General features: G+C 51.6%; 5 protein-coding genes across 5 annotated transcripts; all 5 read right to left on the bottom strand.

The window, feature by feature from the left end:
* Positions 1–1,949: 1,949 nt before the first annotated feature.
* On the bottom strand, positions 1,950–2,666 carry A1O9_01080 (uncharacterized protein; the record flags this gene model as incomplete). Its single annotated transcript, XM_013410240.1, has 1 exon — positions 1,950–2,666. The coding sequence occupies one exon, from the start codon at positions 2,664–2,666 to the stop codon at positions 1,950–1,952; it is 717 nt and encodes a 238-aa protein (XP_013265694.1).
* Positions 2,667–6,298: 3,632 nt separating this feature from the next.
* A1O9_01079 (uncharacterized protein) lies at positions 6,299–7,228 on the bottom strand (the record flags this gene model as incomplete). Its single annotated transcript, XM_013410239.1, has 1 exon — positions 6,299–7,228. The coding sequence occupies one exon, from the start codon at positions 7,226–7,228 to the stop codon at positions 6,299–6,301; it is 930 nt and encodes a 309-aa protein (XP_013265693.1).
* A 359-nt stretch (positions 7,229–7,587) lies between these two features.
* A1O9_01078 (uncharacterized protein) lies at positions 7,588–7,986 on the bottom strand (the record flags this gene model as incomplete). The annotated part of the gene is made up of 1 exon (XM_013410238.1): positions 7,588–7,986. One exon carries the CDS (start codon positions 7,984–7,986, stop codon positions 7,588–7,590), a length of 399 nt encoding a protein of 132 aa, XP_013265692.1.
* Positions 7,987–10,024: 2,038 nt separating this feature from the next.
* A1O9_01077 (uncharacterized protein) lies at positions 10,025–13,354 on the bottom strand (the record flags this gene model as incomplete). Its single annotated transcript, XM_013410237.1, has 3 exons — positions 10,025–10,850; positions 10,898–11,473; positions 11,526–13,354. The coding sequence occupies 3 exons, from the start codon at positions 13,352–13,354 to the stop codon at positions 10,025–10,027; spliced, it is 3,231 nt and encodes a 1,076-aa protein (XP_013265691.1).
* A 1,832-nt stretch (positions 13,355–15,186) lies between these two features.
* On the bottom strand, positions 15,187–15,477 carry A1O9_01076 (uncharacterized protein; the record flags this gene model as incomplete). Its single annotated transcript, XM_013410236.1, has 1 exon — positions 15,187–15,477. The coding sequence occupies one exon, from the start codon at positions 15,475–15,477 to the stop codon at positions 15,187–15,189; it is 291 nt and encodes a 96-aa protein (XP_013265690.1).
* Between the last annotated feature and the right edge of the window lie 731 nt (positions 15,478–16,208).

Here is a 16,208-nt window from a genome sequence, read left to right as displayed (position 1 = left end):
AAAGGAATCAAAGGCACTGGCAAGCCCACCCTCCCACCAATCCATATGCTACTTTGGGCGGGCAGCTTGTTAGGTAGCAATGCATGCAAGCGCTCGATTCAAGAACTGAACGCAGGCAAATCGGGCAACACGGCTTCTTTTTGCCCAGACAACTTTCCTGCTTTGTACGTGTCCACCGCTCCACCAGTTCTACTCCCTGCCATGCCTTGCAGTTGAATATTCCCAGGGCTGGAGAGCCTGAGTTAGGTAGAGAGGAATTCTCATATATTGAAAGTACAAAGCATAGGGCACATACATTAGTTTCTTTTTCGCAGTGATCTGCATCGCAAAAAGGTCCCGGCATATCACCTGTTGGATATAAAGAAAAACGGCTACCAAGCATGTTTGTAGATCCTGACTTGATCAACAAGGTCATCCCTTGAAACGCATTGTTGACAACTGACAAAGGCGAGAGAAGAGAAGCCCCGTCCTTTCAAGATCGTCCTGGCGATCTTGCCGTCGCGCCTTTGGGCTCCAAACTCTCTTCGCTTTTCCACCTGCGTCTCCCTGGCTCTTCCTCTCTCGGGAAAGCCCACCGTCTATCTATCTAGTATTGGGTGTCATAAGCATCATTAAATCGGGCAGAACCAGCACGCCCACGTCGCAGCCCAAGCAGGAAAAAGCTCGTCTAGAACGTATATCTTGCCTCTAATAAGGCATTTTCGTAAGGTTTAGTCCCTGTGGGGGAAATACAACATGAGGCACCACTCAAGTCAACTGTCGCTTGAAGACTGTCGTCAGTTGGTAGGAAGCAAGAAAGCTTGCACAGATTCCCAGTGGGCCGTGTAAGCGAGATCATTGTCCTGCACTCCGCTGTATCCGATTTGTTTTTCTCTCATATTCTTCTTCTTGAACCATGCTCTTGACAATGCGGATCTGAAACTCGACCGATCGGTATGGTGAGCGGGTATGGTAGGTCGTTGGCGCGGACAATAAGGCTTCCTTTAGTTTGGGCATTTCTTTGGGCTGAGCCTGGCGGCTGAATCAAGGAAGGCTTCAGTACTCGTACAGATTCCCACTGTGGAAGATCGGGAGGAGTCTGTTCCTTCTGCTCAGACCGGTGTGGAATGTCTCGTCGAAGTTTGACACAGTAGTCGGCAAAGCTCGTCACCTAGTGGAGTGGCCTGTTGGTCAGTCTGCTTGCCAACACTGGCTTGCTTGCGAGACAGGGCAGTGCACTTGATTCTCCTCCCCTGCTGGCCACTCCTCGTCCCTTCGGCCCCCTCCTCCCTCTTCAAGCCGGAATGCAAGCAAAGAAGTGGGAGTATATCCACTGGAGAGAGGGTAGCTAGGCAGCCAGAGGACTTAACCATCTTCATGCAGCATTGCTTATTTCCAACAGGACTGCTCATTTCGACGACAATCGCTGCTGTATCAGTGGACGCCCGTGAAGTTGGTTCGCGCAGTTGGTTGCGAACGACCGTGCTCGTCGCAGTGGGGATATCCCAAGCGCCAACGGCTTCATTTCTCCGGGATGTAGTCTCTTGTACAAGTGAGTCCGAATCCCAAGTCTACCTAGGTAGAATTTGTGGCAGTTGAATTGGTTGTCGGAAAGGTAGAGGGGCGGTCTGCAAGTGAGGCTAGACTCGACTAAATCAAGTGTTGGCCTGCTATAGGCCTGTTCTGTGTTGTCAGGCTCAAAGACCCAACCATTAGTGCGTTCACCATCCTCGAATGGTCCTGGGAGAGTGAAGAATACACGCAATTGATGAGTACATAGTACTCGCACCGCTTCGTTTTCCTTCGCAATGTGAGAGTGGCATATGAGCATCCATTGACCCGCAATTATCAGCAATGGATTCAAAATTCCACGAGTAGAGTATATGGGTAAGAAATCAAGCACAAAGTCTTCCCACATCCATAGCTTGCAAAATGACCAAAAGACCTGAAAGTTTGCAGCGTAAAATCTCTCACTGGAATCCAAGCCCTCTGAGTCTGGCTCTCCTTTCGAGGATAACGCTCTCAGTCTGTCTATAAAGAGCATCGAGTTGTTCCATAGACAACGAGTCCATCAAAATTCTTGCAACTTGTGTCCCTGCACTGACAAGTTGCAACATGTATCGGTCGTCCTTGGGGGTTCTGGTTTGTTGATCTCCTCTACTGCTCTGCCTGACGGCAATTGAGTTCTCTAATGTCGTAACAAACTGCTTAATCTGGTTGTCGTAGAGGACCCGCGCGGGAATCCTCCGCTTTGTTGCGAGCCTCTTTAGAAGATAGGCCCATTCGGTCCATTCACGATCCGCTGCGGTCCGGACTCGTGGTTTGTCTCGCTCCAGCGGGATAGGAAATTGGTATTTTGCTACAAAGTGAAAGGCGCAACGGGATAGAATGTCGTTAACATGGAGAACGATCTCATCCTGTTCCTCTAGTTCTAGGTGAACAGGAAGCGTCGGAAGGGTTTGAGATCGAGCGTGCTCTTGTTGGGGTACTGGGAGAGGGAGTAATTGTGACGGGCCATCGAATTCGTCCTGATTGAACGGCCTCCGTCGAGTGTGGTAGCGAGCTGCTCTACCCATTTCGGCTCCTCTCCGATTCTGCGTTTCCAATTCGTAGTCTGCATAACCTTGACTTGTGGGCGAGCCAGTTTGAAGCACAAAACTGTCCTGGCTCTGTCTGCGAAGTGCCATGGTCTGATCGTCAGGGTTTGACCTAGGTGGTGGGCCGTAGTGATACGACCCAGCATCAGAAGTGAAGGCTGAAGATTGGGATCCAAATGATAGCGGACGGAAGGGTTCGCCCACAGCCGACGTTGGCCCACGATTTGAACTATGAATCTCTGGAGGCAGTCGTCCTCGTAGTCTTTCTGTTACTTCAGGGGAAATGCGCCCATTCATGGGCTCACCCGCGAAAGGATCGTACGCTGCGGTGGACCACGGCGTAAATCTGCTGTGGTTGAAGTATTAGCGACGATCGTTGAATGGCGTCTTGTCGCCCGTGTGCACTTACCTTTGGAGAGAAAAGGGAGATGGACTATCGACGGCAGGTCTCAATGTGGCGGTGTCTGGTGGCCGGGACAGTAGAAATTCCTGGTGGTCGGACATGCCCATGGTATTGTCTGTTAAGTCAAGAGCAAACTGTACCCCGGGAGCAAGTCCTGCAGAGTACGATGTGTGTAGATTGCTGATCGGAGAGGTCAATGCCAACATTCTCAGGATTGACCGAAGTGCTGTATAGGTTGGAGAGAAGGCGGAGGACAGAGCGTCACAAATAGAATAGGGTGTCGCTTGTCTTGAGATCTGATAGGAGAGGAGTTGGTTGGGTTGCAGGGGGCTTTGAGTCAGGCACTACATTAAGTATTGGGCATTGATATTTGATACCGGACAGACCAGAGATGAACAAACCAGGTGAATCCAATAGTGATAATGTATTCGTCATGTGGGCACGTGGAGTTAACAGGAAGCGACTTTGGCCCTCCAAGCCCATAAAAAGTGCTATTCTGGAAAGCTGTTTGATGCCCACCCTTCCGTATCCCGGGGGGTAGGCTACTAGTTTCTTACAGAGCTCCACCTTTAGTACAGGGGCTGAAACAGAAGTTCCTGACGTTTGGCCCCGGGACTGTTGCCGACAACTAGGATGAGATGTTCAGGCTTCTCCCGCTTTCACCTTGCACTTTTTTGGCAGATTGTCATGTGTTGATTTAAACCCTGACAATGAGCGCCACAAGCAAGATGGAGTTCTGATGGCGTTGAAACCAAGTTTTTCTAGAAGCTCTTTAATTTCTTCTAGGATGTTTGCGCACGTCACGGCCGGCGGCACGTCACTGAGCCGATGCCATCCGCGTTAAGAATCGCTGGCAGCAAGACTGATGCCCGAAGGTGTTTGAATGGACGACTTCTCTCTAGCCTGTAGAGAGGGCGCAGATGCTGTCAGTCACGAGTTTGACTGCAAGACATGCGCAGCGGCAATAAGCGCCAATTGATTTATGCTCTCCATCACGCTCACGAACCTACTGGAAGCATTAAAATGCAAAGAATGTGAAGTTCTGCAGAGGTCTAGGCTCCATTGCTGAGTAGGCTTTTGCGCAGGGTACCGTTTCGAAAACGCAACACCAATTCATTGGATGTGGTGGGTCGGACGGGTGATGAGCGTAGGAGGCGTTCCTAGCGAGTTCGGGTTGCAGGCATTGCATCTTGGGCCAACCGTGGCGATGCTTGCCCAGATAGGTGTCTGACGGAACAGTGTCTCGAGATTTGTGTGAGGCACCTCATTAGCAGGTCAATTTCCCTTCAAACCTCGAGGGGTATTCCAAGTCTCCAAGTGCCGATTTTTCCCTCCCCAAGCCACCATGGTTGTCTCGTTTTTGCTTTACGGCGATGACAAACTAGAGGGTGAGCGGTAGCAAAGCATCGAGTCAGAACAGAGTTTGGCCGTTAACTAGGCACTTGCTCCCGCGACTAAAGTCGCCGGGCCCAGGGTTGTGGAGATGGTCGATGACAGAGTTTGAGGCAAGGTACGAGGACACCAGGACCGATTGGGCCGAAAGATGATGCCCAAACCGAAAGGGTGGCAGTTCGCCGATCATTGCACGATCTACACAGGCTTTGAGGCTTGAGTGAGGCGTCAAGGCGGTGATTCTCGAGAGTATGATCCCAGACAGGGCGCCGTCGAAGGGTATAACGGACGGAACAGCGATGATGCTGGCAAAGAACGATAGCAAGGTAGACCTTGAATCGCTTACGCACGGGGAATACGGATGAGCTGGTGTAAGTGGTGTAAGCAGCAACGGTAACAAATTTCGCGAGGTCAGATGAGATGCAACAAGCAGGAAGCTGCGAAATGAGTTTCGGGGAAGAGGTCGATCTGGAAAGGTCAGACTGGAGGCGTTGGAGCAGCCAACACGAGAGGAATCTCGAGTCCAGACTGAGATGGGCCAGTTGGGGTACGTCGCCCAAATTAGACAATCTGTAGATTGAAGGGCAGGGTTGCGCCTCATGGGTACCAGAGGTACGGACAAGCGGTGGTCCGACGACGGGGTCACAATTGACGATGGATGATTGACTGAGAGAGATCGATTGAAGCGAAGCGAGAGAGCAGAATGGGGCTAGCGAGAGCGAAGGAAGCTCGAAAGAAGGCGGAAGAACATTGCAAGTGGCCCAGCGTTCGGGAGCACGGACACTTTGCACCCAGGGAGTCCAGGACGGCAAGGAAACAAGGGAGAATGAAAGTGGAGGGGATGGAGGAGCAGAGCACCATAACAGCGGAGGTGGGAAATGAGGAAAAAGGGGTGATACAAGGAGAGTATCGGAGAGTATAGTCCCACTTGCGATGCCGTGTTCTGCATCCCCATTGGCCTGCCAAGCCTCCTCTACGTCATTCTGCGAACAACGGCTCAAAACTTGAGACGACCATTTCAAACCTCCCTCCTTACCATCACCTTGCTATCCAATGCCGTCATCAGCCACCGAAGTACCACACGACTACCCGTATGTGGGTGGATTGACATGAATACGGAGCATGCAGAGGCCTGTCCACTGCCACCGTCTCATTGCTTCAATCCGGCAATCCTAATCTTCCCATATCAACTCCAGCTCCAGGCAGCTGCTACATCTCCCTTAGTCTCTGCACTCCGAACAAGACTTACGTGGCAGGAGCTGCTGCTTGCCCGTGTATGCCTCTGGAGTACGAGGTACCTCGTACTGGCGAACGCTACGATGCTTCTCTTGAATATGGCCCCCAGTGCTAATGTCCTCTAGTCCTCGGCTCAACAAGCAAGCATCACGCCTGTTGACCTGAATTCTGCGCAACTCCTCCGAATCGTGAGGATTTCCAATGGGCCCGTCAATGGCCAAAGACAAGTTTGTTCCCACTCGAGCCGGTTCTTGTTCGCGCTCCCAGGGTCTCACAACAGTCGTCGACGCGTCTAGGCAGCCGTGTTTGCATGCAATTGCTTCTCTGTGCTGACAGCGACGATTACTGACCTCCCGCCGCCCGCACGAGCCATTCCATCCACGACGCGAGTCCACCGAGGGAGAGTAGTACTAGAGCAGTCAAGATAGATTGTCCGTGTCCACACGGCCCGTGACCACTTGCTAATCATAAGTACTCCGTAGTGTGCTCCATACACAACCAGCACGTTGGAAACACGAGCCGATTCCCCGTTTATGACAATCTCCGACATCTTGGGTTTCCTGCGACACATTTTATGCTTGACTAGACTTGCGCCTCTGATACCGTTGTTCATAATCCTGATCAGCGTTGCATTAATTAGTGCACGCCGTAGGTCCAAATTTAGTTGCCAATGCAGCCTCGCGCAGCAACCTCACCCGTTGCGCTGCTCCGCTAAGATTACAACAAGGGGACGACTCACCCGACAACTTTTTCTGAGGCCCGCTTCCAGCCCTATTCGAGGGCGATAGCCGAGTATCTTTCGAGCCTTGTCACCAGAGGCATACCGCATCGCACAAGCGTCTCTTACGCTTCCGCGGCACAGGGTCGTCGCTTGGCCGGAGGCTCGCGTGAAGGCTTCCGCGAGGAAGCCCAGTACCCACCCTAATCCTTCTGGGATGGGAATCTCCATCCCTGTTGGAATGTGCCCAAACTCCTTCCAAACCGCGAGGCTGAAGTCTCGGAACGGAATGGGTTCGTTGTTTTGTATGAAAAACGTCTCGCCAGCCGCTCTCCCGCTTTCAATACTACCATCCCCCAAATTGTCGACTCCAGGATTGCTCATGTCCAATCTTGGCTGATAATACCACAACAGGTTTTCAACGGCAAGTACGTGTGCGTCAGCCACATTGCCAACGTACACAGTGTCCCACATGTTGTGCCCGTCACCGAGTCTGTAACGAGTTTCCCCCTTCTCGATACAGGCGTGAATTGAGGGTATGAGCTGACTGTCCCCCTCTCCAAAAATCACCGAGGGTCTGAGAACACAGGTGGACATCGAATGTTCCAGAAGGAAATCAGGGTCGTGGTCATGGTCATGGTCATGATTACCAAATTTCTCGTCCTGATCCAGTTTATCAGTCATCGGCGTGTTGTTCGCACTGAGAACAATCTGCTCGGCTTCCGCTTTGCTCTCGCCGTAGATGGATGAGCTTTTCGACACTGGCCATCGTTCATCGATGTTCGGAAATTTTCCGTTGAGATCATCGGTTACGACAGTGCAGCTGCTTGTGTAGACCAGTGCCCTACATCCATACTCTCTTGCTGCATTCACCACATGTTGAGTTCCACTGACGTTGACCATTTTAACGACCGCCTCGAGCCGTCGCAGATATCTGGCAAATGATTGACGTTAGCAACCAGCAGTTCATCGGCTAGAGATATTCCACCCCGTAGCGAACGTTTCCACAATGGCAAAGATCTGCGGTGCAAGGCCCCACAGACCGAAGGGGAGGATTGGATGGCCTGAACTTTCTACCTAATCAACCCAGCAAAATCACAGCCTATGCCACGGCTTTCATGTCAAGGACACGAAAGTGTGAGCTTGCCTCGGTTCCCTGGAATAGGGTATTGACCTATAGTATACAAAACACAAGAGTATCAAACAACGGTCCAAGTTCCAACAAGCGTTTCACGAGCAGAAGATGAAGAAAGAAGCAAAACCTACCGTTCGCTCAATCCGGGAATCATGCCCGCAGTATGCACAACAACCTGAGGCCTAGATTGCTCAAACGCCTTTCTCACCTGGTCCTCGTCCGTGATGTCCGCTTGCAGGGACACGAATTTGCAACCGCGTAGGAGATCAAGCTTGTCGTCCTCGTCGTCAACATTATCGCCCAGCACTGGACCAGGCTTGCGGTGCGATCGCGGCGCCTCCTTGTCGAGAATATATAGATCCCATTCCGGATGTTGTTCTGTCAGAGCCCGTATGATCGCGGAGCCCACGAATCCGAGTCCGCCTGTCACGAGAACTCTAAATGGTGTAGTAACAGTCGCAGCAGCAGTAGCTGACTTGTGTCCCAGGGATGTGGTGGCACCGCTCTCTGTGCTAGATGTAGCCATGAAGATACTCGTCCGCAACACGTGATCGGCTTGTCTGTCGTGTCAATCTATCTATCGATATTGGTAACGGTTATTTTTCTTCGAAGGCGTGTCGAGTAGGAGACCGTCTAGGCTCTAGCTTCGTAGGTTACGGACTAAAAGGCTATCGACTCACGAAGCCACCGAGCCTGGCATGACGCCTGATTAAATGCCCCTGCGGAAAGCCTTACACATGTGGAGTCAGTTAGCCCGTCTTGCTGACACAGAAGGAGAGTCTGTTAGCCGTGCGCCCTGGGATCGCTTGTCCCGCCTCAAGAGATGAAAATGTTTCGTCGGTGTTGTTGAACTGGGATGAACGTATTGACCAGTCAATCCATGACGCCTACAGGAATGACAGAACCCCAAAATTGCAAATGCATTTTCGCGGGTTTCGGAGATATTCCCCAATCGAGATCGGCAATTGGGTACGAGGCACATATCATGGAATAGCCCCCAAAACACGACAACAATCCTGGCGCACTTTACAAAGTCCAATTGTCCATGTCAATAACAACCAAACAACGAGAATGAAAGAAAGAAGAAAGATTGGCAGAACAGACCCTCCTCTGTCCGAACTAGCTAGAATGCTGGGTCTCAAGGGCCCTGAGCATCTCGTAATGAACTAATCGACCCTATGTATGGAGTATCTAGGTACGCGGTTACCGAGTATTCAATCATATGGCAAAATAAACCGAAGCCCAGTCTCAATAATGCCTGCCCTGTACTCGTAGCTCTGAGCCTCTCTTTTGAATTCATCATTCCCTCCATCCCCATTTCCAACCAAGCGAGAATACGGACTGCTAACTCGGTTCACACCCTACTGTAAATTGTGCAGAAATTTATCCACTCTCTGAGATGGACGCAGTCCCCTGATTCCGAAGTTCAGTTCGAGCACAGCTCCGGACTTGGTATGCCCGCCGGCATCGTTTGCTCGCTCGCCTCGCACGCCTAAGTTGTTGTTATTCTCCCGGTTTCTCGCTTGGCAGCGAAACGAGCTTGGTTCCCGGTTTTGGGGACCCTGAGAGCCAGGACCCTGGGTTTGTCTTACGACTAAGTCCTTGAGTCCTTGTGGCATTACTTATTCCCTGCCTTTGTTGAAGGGCTTGATGAGGGTTTCTCCTGATACAGATTACCCTGCCTGCCCTACCTGGTTTCGTCGTCAGAGGAAGGAAGAGGGGCCGAGAGCCACCGGAAGCGAAGAACAGCATACTAAAGGAATTGGTCCATGTCCGAAGTGCCTCGCCAAGTTACCGAGTCCAGGGACTGGCAGGGACCGAGGAGGCTCTCCTCGATACTACTGTAACTACTCGGCACTGACACACTGACTCACGCGATAGTCTAAAACCAACTATCAACGCGAACCATTCTCGTCGTGCAAAATCATTTTCAATAGTGTGCTTTCCCTCAACGGAGAAAACCCAGGGCGCGATGGACAGGACATGGTTCCAGGATTGAGAAGCCCTGGTTGTATTCAGGCTGTAGTCTGCAGCGGAATAATGGATGAATTCCTAGTTCGTTCCGACGTGCGTTCTAGTCCAGTAGCGGAAGGAGATAATTGCTCCTTGGCCGTATCTCGCCATCCAAGTATCGTTGCAAGGCTCGCTGGGAAGATAGGGGGCCGCGGCCGCTCAGGGGTAAGGAGCGAAAGAGTAGCGCCTAGTAGTTAAGACCCTTACTATGTATCACGTCCAGGGTCACGAGTGATGGAATAGTTAGTCCAAAGAACTAGGTTGTGAAGATGGGTGTTAAGAGACATCGCATGGCACACTAGGGCAGGAGGACGTGAATAAAAAATCAAGTTGCAGTTATGCAAAATTGCGCAAGGATTGGCTCAGAAATCAGCAGATGCGCTGGCTTTGATGAATTAGAAGTACAGATTGTATCCATGTGTGCCTACCCTGTTGCAAGTTCCAAAGCACGGGCAATGCATCGCAATGATAAGCATAAGCATACCATCGAAGGAAGGTCCACATTGCAGAAGTCTTCACGCTGACTTCTCGCCCGGGCGAAGATCTCTGCTCTAATCATCGTCTTCATCGTCGTCGACGTACCTTGGACCACCAGCCGCCGGGGTTGGTGCGTCAAAAGCGCCAGAAGCGTAGGGTGTCGGAGCGCTAGCCGCTGGCGTTGGCGCATCGAACGCTGCAAGCCGATTGTGCTTGAGAGGCTCCTTATTCGCGTTCTTCGAAAAATTCGGGGCTGGCGTAGGTGCATCTTGACCGGCTCCTGGAGTTGGCGCAGCAAGATAAGGGGTATATGCATCGTCGCCAAACGGAGCCGGTGTTGGTGCAGATACTGCCGGAGTGGGAGCATCATAAGGGCGTGCACCGGGCGTGGGTGCCGAAGCAGCATTTCCTGGCCCGCTCCATGCTGGAGTACGCGAAGAGGAAGGGTTGTAGGCTGGTGTTCTTGAGCCTGCCCCAAAGGCGTCAAATCCAGAGTTGCTGTTTCCGAAGCCGTCACCACCACTTGAGCCATAGGGCGTCTTCGCTCCAGAGGCCCATGCTGGAGTACGACTACCTGTATTGGTACCGAAGTTTCCAGCACCTCCGTAAGAAGTCATTCCACCACCTCCATATGAGGTCTGTGAACCTGATGCTCCCTTCCAAGCTGGTGTGCGGCCAGAGTCGAGGCCTGAACCTCCTGGTCCACTCCATGCTGGTGTTCGAGAAGCTGTTCCCCAGGCTGGAGTACGCCCTCCATCTGCCGGGACCATTGGTGTTCGTCCCCCAAAACCACTGTCAGGCACACGAGATCCTGGAATACCTTGGCCTGTACGCATTGCCGGGGGGCCACCTCTGTTTCTGATCCAATCATCATATCTAGTTTTGTTCTGGGTATTGGTACTGTAATCTTGTTAGCTCGTAGCCATATGCATAGAAGTGCAACTTACTCGATGATGGAAAGCTGGCTCTTGGGGACATTGATAACCTTGTTCTTTGTCTGCAATTCAAGTCTAGCCTCTGTAACAGTAGTGTCCTTGACGATGGCCCGGTGTCCTTTATAGTTTCCTTTGTTGATGTGGACTAATCTGCCTTGAAGCGGGTCACGCCCAGGACGTTGAGGCGGTGCCATCGATGCATCAGGTCGGTTTCGCATCTGAAGGGCCGGGTTCATCTTGGTAAGATCCGTTGTCGGAGCTGTGATACGTCCACCTTTGGCAGCCGTTGTGATGACATTACTGCACCGATTGACCCATAGGCCAGAGTTCTCGATACCCAACTTGTTGTGGGCAAATACATAACCTCGGTGAAGGTGCAGGATGGTACCACTTTTGGCCTCCCCACCTGACTCTTTAACCACATCGCCAACGCGAATTTCCGCGCCGTTTTTGTCAGTGGCAACAGTGTTTTTGCGGGTATCAATCTTTGAAATTTGTGAAGGTATGCGTGTGGCGACTGAACCATTCTGATCGAGAATGCGCACGGATTCGCGGTCTGCTCTGACCACAATCCCGACAGTCGTCGCACTATCAGCTTGTTAGCGTCTTCTGTACAACCACAAGGGATGATGAGACATACTCAATTTGGACCAATTCCTGAACATCGAATTTGCTGCTGCCGGCTCCACCTCCGCCAGCATCTGTGGCTTCCCGTAAGTCCTTGCTAAAAACAGTGATCTCTTCATTGCTCGTGTTGGTTAGAACCGTAACCTTGTCATCTTTGATCCGCAAAACCATGCCGACTTCATCTCGATACTTGCTACCACCAACGATCTTGACGTTGTCGCCCTCCCTGAAACGTTTCCGCAAGCCTTTGACTGGGACTTCAACTAATTGTCCAGTGAGTTCGCCTTCGGAGACCATGATTGAAATGATGTTGCCCGTCACGGCTTCAACTCTGCCAATAGTGCCCCTCTGTTCACCCTCATAGACTTCGATTTCATCTCCAGGAAGATAGCTGCCGTCTCCAGTGGTGTTTCGGAGACTATGCGCGAGGGTTTCCAGGTCAAGATGTTCAGAGCCGTCGTCAGCCGTCCTGGTAAGTTTGGTGATCTCGTCGAGTCTAGGGTTGACGTTTTCCGTAATCAGGTGCTGCAATTTGAAATCTTTCACCAGGAAACCGTCTATATAGGTGTCCCCCTTGTATATCCAGTTCCTCTTGCTTAGGCCGCGATTTTGTTGTAAGAATCTGTCGTGTCGTTTCTTGGCTTCATTTTCGTTGAAGAGACGCTGAGGAGGTCTGTTGGCGAGATTGATGGTGGGTACGTTGAAAGCATTGGGCCGTTTGCGCTTCACATCAGCACCCGGCCGTCCTTGATCTTCTTCCATACCGTAGGTCAGCCGTGGCACCAGCCGAACGTTGACATCGAGCCCATTTGACTCAACCTCTTCAATCATTGCTAGATCTCCCGTATAGATTCCTCGCTTGATGCGGACATATCCCCCAACCTCCAACTCCTTGGTCTTGGTAACCCTCAGCAGATCAGGCATTTCTTTGACCGGAACAAGGTTCATTTTTCCTCGAGGATATACGTCAGATACACCGTTCAGCGCATCATCAACATCGATCTTTCTCCGGGCTTCGACGAAAATGTAGCCAGCCATAGGCCCGTCGCCTCGTTCAAAAAACGAGCACACCCGCATGGGGTTTCGACTCCTCAGAGACTCGCTATATTTCTTGTTGAGACGCACGATGATCTCCTTTTCTTTTCCAGGCTTGCACTTGACACCCCATATGCTTGGATCATTGACATCTGGCATGAGCAGATTCTGTGGCACGAAGGAGCTGTTGCTGAGCGCTGCATTTGTCCTTCGGCCATATCTTTCTCTGTAAGCTGCGGCTTGCTTCTCAGCGTCCATGGAAGCTTCCAATTGTCGTTGACGATCCAGTTCTCGATGTCGTCGGTCATCATGATCGGCTTCGGGGGGTAAATCGTCATCAGGGTGTGTGTCTTGGATGAATTCGGGCCCGAGGTCCTCTTCATCGGCCTCCAGCTCATCGTCGTCCTCGTCAACTTCGGCTTCCTCTTCGAAGAATTGGTTCAGGCCTCTCCTCCTGCGCTTGCGAGGTCGATTTGTGATTTCTTCGTCCTCATCTTCTTCCTCATCCTCGTCCTCATCGCCTTCCTCGTCATCGACATCCCCTTTGGCATCATCCTCGTTGCCCCGGTCGTGGGCTCCGTTTTCCGCAGTGTTGTCATCTTCATCCTCGTCCTCGATTTCACGTTTGGAATTCTTTGGGGAGGCAGATGAGCGACGAGGTGAGGAAGAGCGTCGGTTCGGCGGGGAAGGTTTGGAGTCTTCATTGCGCTCATCATCGGATACACCACCAGTGGCGGGGTTGAATTCATTATCAGACTCCTCGTCGTCATCCCCGAAATCCTGGTTAAGCCACGAAGCGGAAGCCATGCTAGCCGTGCAGATTCTCCGAGCTCAAAGGTCGAAAATGGAAGGGGAAGCAATCAGTTCAAGGCATCGAGAGGAAGACAGATAGTAGAAAAGAAGGGCAGAGAAATGACATGTAAAGGGGGGCCGATGTGAGGATGAGGAATGTTTACAGGCGTCAAGCAGCGCAACTTTTGTTTCGATGGACGTGAACGTGAACACCATCCGAGCTTCGCCAAGGCGCGGAGTTTTGATGATGCGTCGGATGGAAAAACTTGTCCCCGAGTCTGGCTGCGGGGAAGAAGTCCACCAGACAACTTCAAGAAACCCTTTGGTACATCCAGAAAGAACAGCCACCAAGAGATTGGCGGCATAGGATATACAATGGTCTAAAATCGTGGAAAAGCATAAACTATATTATATTTTCAAGTACCACATCTTACCACCATAGATCACACCCAAGCACATGGAAAACTTCTGAGATACAAACACCAATATGACCACTCATGTCTGTCTGGCACATTCAGGTGGGTAGAGCTAACTAGAACAACTTACATATGCCAGCCTTCTGGTGTACATTTGACCTATCCTTTCTGTTGGAATAAGGTCTATTGAAACTTCGAAATCCCGGAATTATATAACAGATCATGATGACACATCAAGCACATATCGTATAGTACAATTCATGACCGGAGACGAAGCGCTGGCTTCTTCTATATCAAGGAAATGAACGTTAGGCTCAAGAGATTGGAAGCAATTCCCTCATAAAAGAGCTATTTCTTCACATGTTTGACGCATGGTCGGCCATCGATGCCGACAACGCTCCCATTTCAGAGGAAATTGCCTTTAGTTTCATCTTTCCTGTCTTGCAACCTTGCTTGTTGATCGTAATACTGGCCATTTGTAGTGCTGGGACCAGAGGCCACTCCTGGACTTTCATCTACCCCAAAATATAGGTCATGGAGATTTGGATCGCGGACTTGATGGCTCCCAGGGCCGACGTCATCCTTTTGGAAACTGTTTCTCAGTGGAGTACTTTGCTCGGAACCTCCAGCATTATGACTCCATCTGCCCTGGGCCAGTCCTGGGCTAGGATGTTTGGCATGCAGCAGGGTTGGACTGATGGCGTGCATTTCACGTGGTGGCTCGTTTACTCCCCACGCCTCGGCATTCTTTATGCTCGGCGACACAGGCGTATACATTGAGTCGGCATTTGCGTCGTGCACTTTGCTCATTCTTCCTGTTGCAGCCATCTTCTGACGTCTCTTGCGGGTGAACAGAAAACAGCACCAACATGTACTGCCAATGATCAGAATACCTCCAACAATGGGCAGTGCAATCGCCAGTGCCAGTTGGGAGCCATGCAAACCGCCGCCTGAAGATGAACCGCTCGAAGGCGGCGCGGGTCCAGAAATCAACGTCTCGTTGAATATGGCATCTGCGTCCGGGAAGAAGGGCTTCCCCGCCACGTGCGGCTGTACGCAGACAATGTGAAGGGCTTGTAGGACTACATAATCATTAGTACCACTCCTCTTGTCACGATATGTGTTATCCTTCTACATACAGTTGGCCAAGAACAACTGCTGAGGAATGAAGCTGTAGCAGAAGGCACAAGTATTGATCACATGGTCGGAAAAATCCCCGGCGTGACAGAATTCGTTACCGGGTCTGGTGGTGGAGCTGTCGTTTGTAATCTGATAGCTGATTGAGGAATCCAGCGATGCGCAGCTCACTTGACACGGGCTGCTGATGGATATACGTGATTGAGGGACTGCAAACATGCATCCAGCCAGCGTGTACCGGAGGGCCACTGGACGGTTCTTAGCAACAGTACACCAGTATCATGCAGTTGCCCGTTACATACACAATCCATAGTCCACGTCCGTCTCATTCTTTGCAGTATCCACTGCCGTTGAATTTAGTTGGCAGGACACACATTCCCGAAAAGCGCGGCCGTTCTCGAGGTTCTGATAGTCTGCATCAAGGCAGACGACATCTTCTACCAGGTCACCAGCATCGGCACAGACGGGTTCGCATGGCGAGCCGGCGACCGTCGGCAGGGCGGAGGTGAGACGGACAGCGATGGCCAGCAGACAAATGGCAAGATAGAGGGCGGCGGTCGCAGGACGGTCATGCCAGTTGGCCATGACAGAGACGTCGAAGCAGCGACATATGAAACCGGCGAAACACAGACACAGAGGTCGGGTAGCCAGATTGCTCTTGTATTGCAGGCAATTTAAGGCAAGCAAGAGAATGTGACTCTGAGTTGGCTCGGAGGGGACTCTGCCCGGGAGGTCAGGTGGATTTGATGGCGCACCACATGTTTCCTGGCCTTAGAGACCTGCAAGTTCTGTGGGCGGCTACAGCGCACATCTCTGCCAGTCAGCAAACATGCATGAGGTTAGGTATGTGTGGGTTGATTGGGCCAAAGGTGTGATCAAGTCGATTTGAGGCTGTGAGTGGTGGGATGGCCTTTGATCCTAAACAGAGGAGAGGTTAGTGGCATGGCCCGCATAGAGCCCTAATAAAACAATCTTGCGCTAAAACCGAGGCGTCCGAGGGTGTCTTCGCGGTGCCAATAGGCTCAAAGAAGCCCCTGGAGAGCTCTGGGAATCCCCCGCAGCCTTTAGGTATGTACCCGAGGGACCCGCTTAGAGCCCCGGAGCAGCGAGCATCACACGTCCTCCTCTCACCAGCGAGAATTCGTGTGACATGGCTATATCACCGCCTGATGCACATCCCATCGTCCTGTTCCACATGCTGCCGTTGCCAACACAGTCCCACGACTCGGATTCATCTCCTGAACCAAGCCAAGTAATTGTTCTAGTATCGGACCATCTTTGGAATGGCACGATGGGTCCGTCAATTAGCAACGTCT

Source organism: Exophiala aquamarina (genome assembly GCF_000709125.1).
Source record: "Exophiala aquamarina CBS 119918 chromosome Unknown aczIA-supercont1.1, whole genome shotgun sequence".
Taxonomy (NCBI): Eukaryota; Fungi; Ascomycota; class Eurotiomycetes; order Chaetothyriales; family Herpotrichiellaceae; genus Exophiala; species Exophiala aquamarina.
The sequence above is the reverse complement of the archived record's forward strand: the minus strand, read 5'-3'. Positions and strand labels throughout refer to the sequence as shown.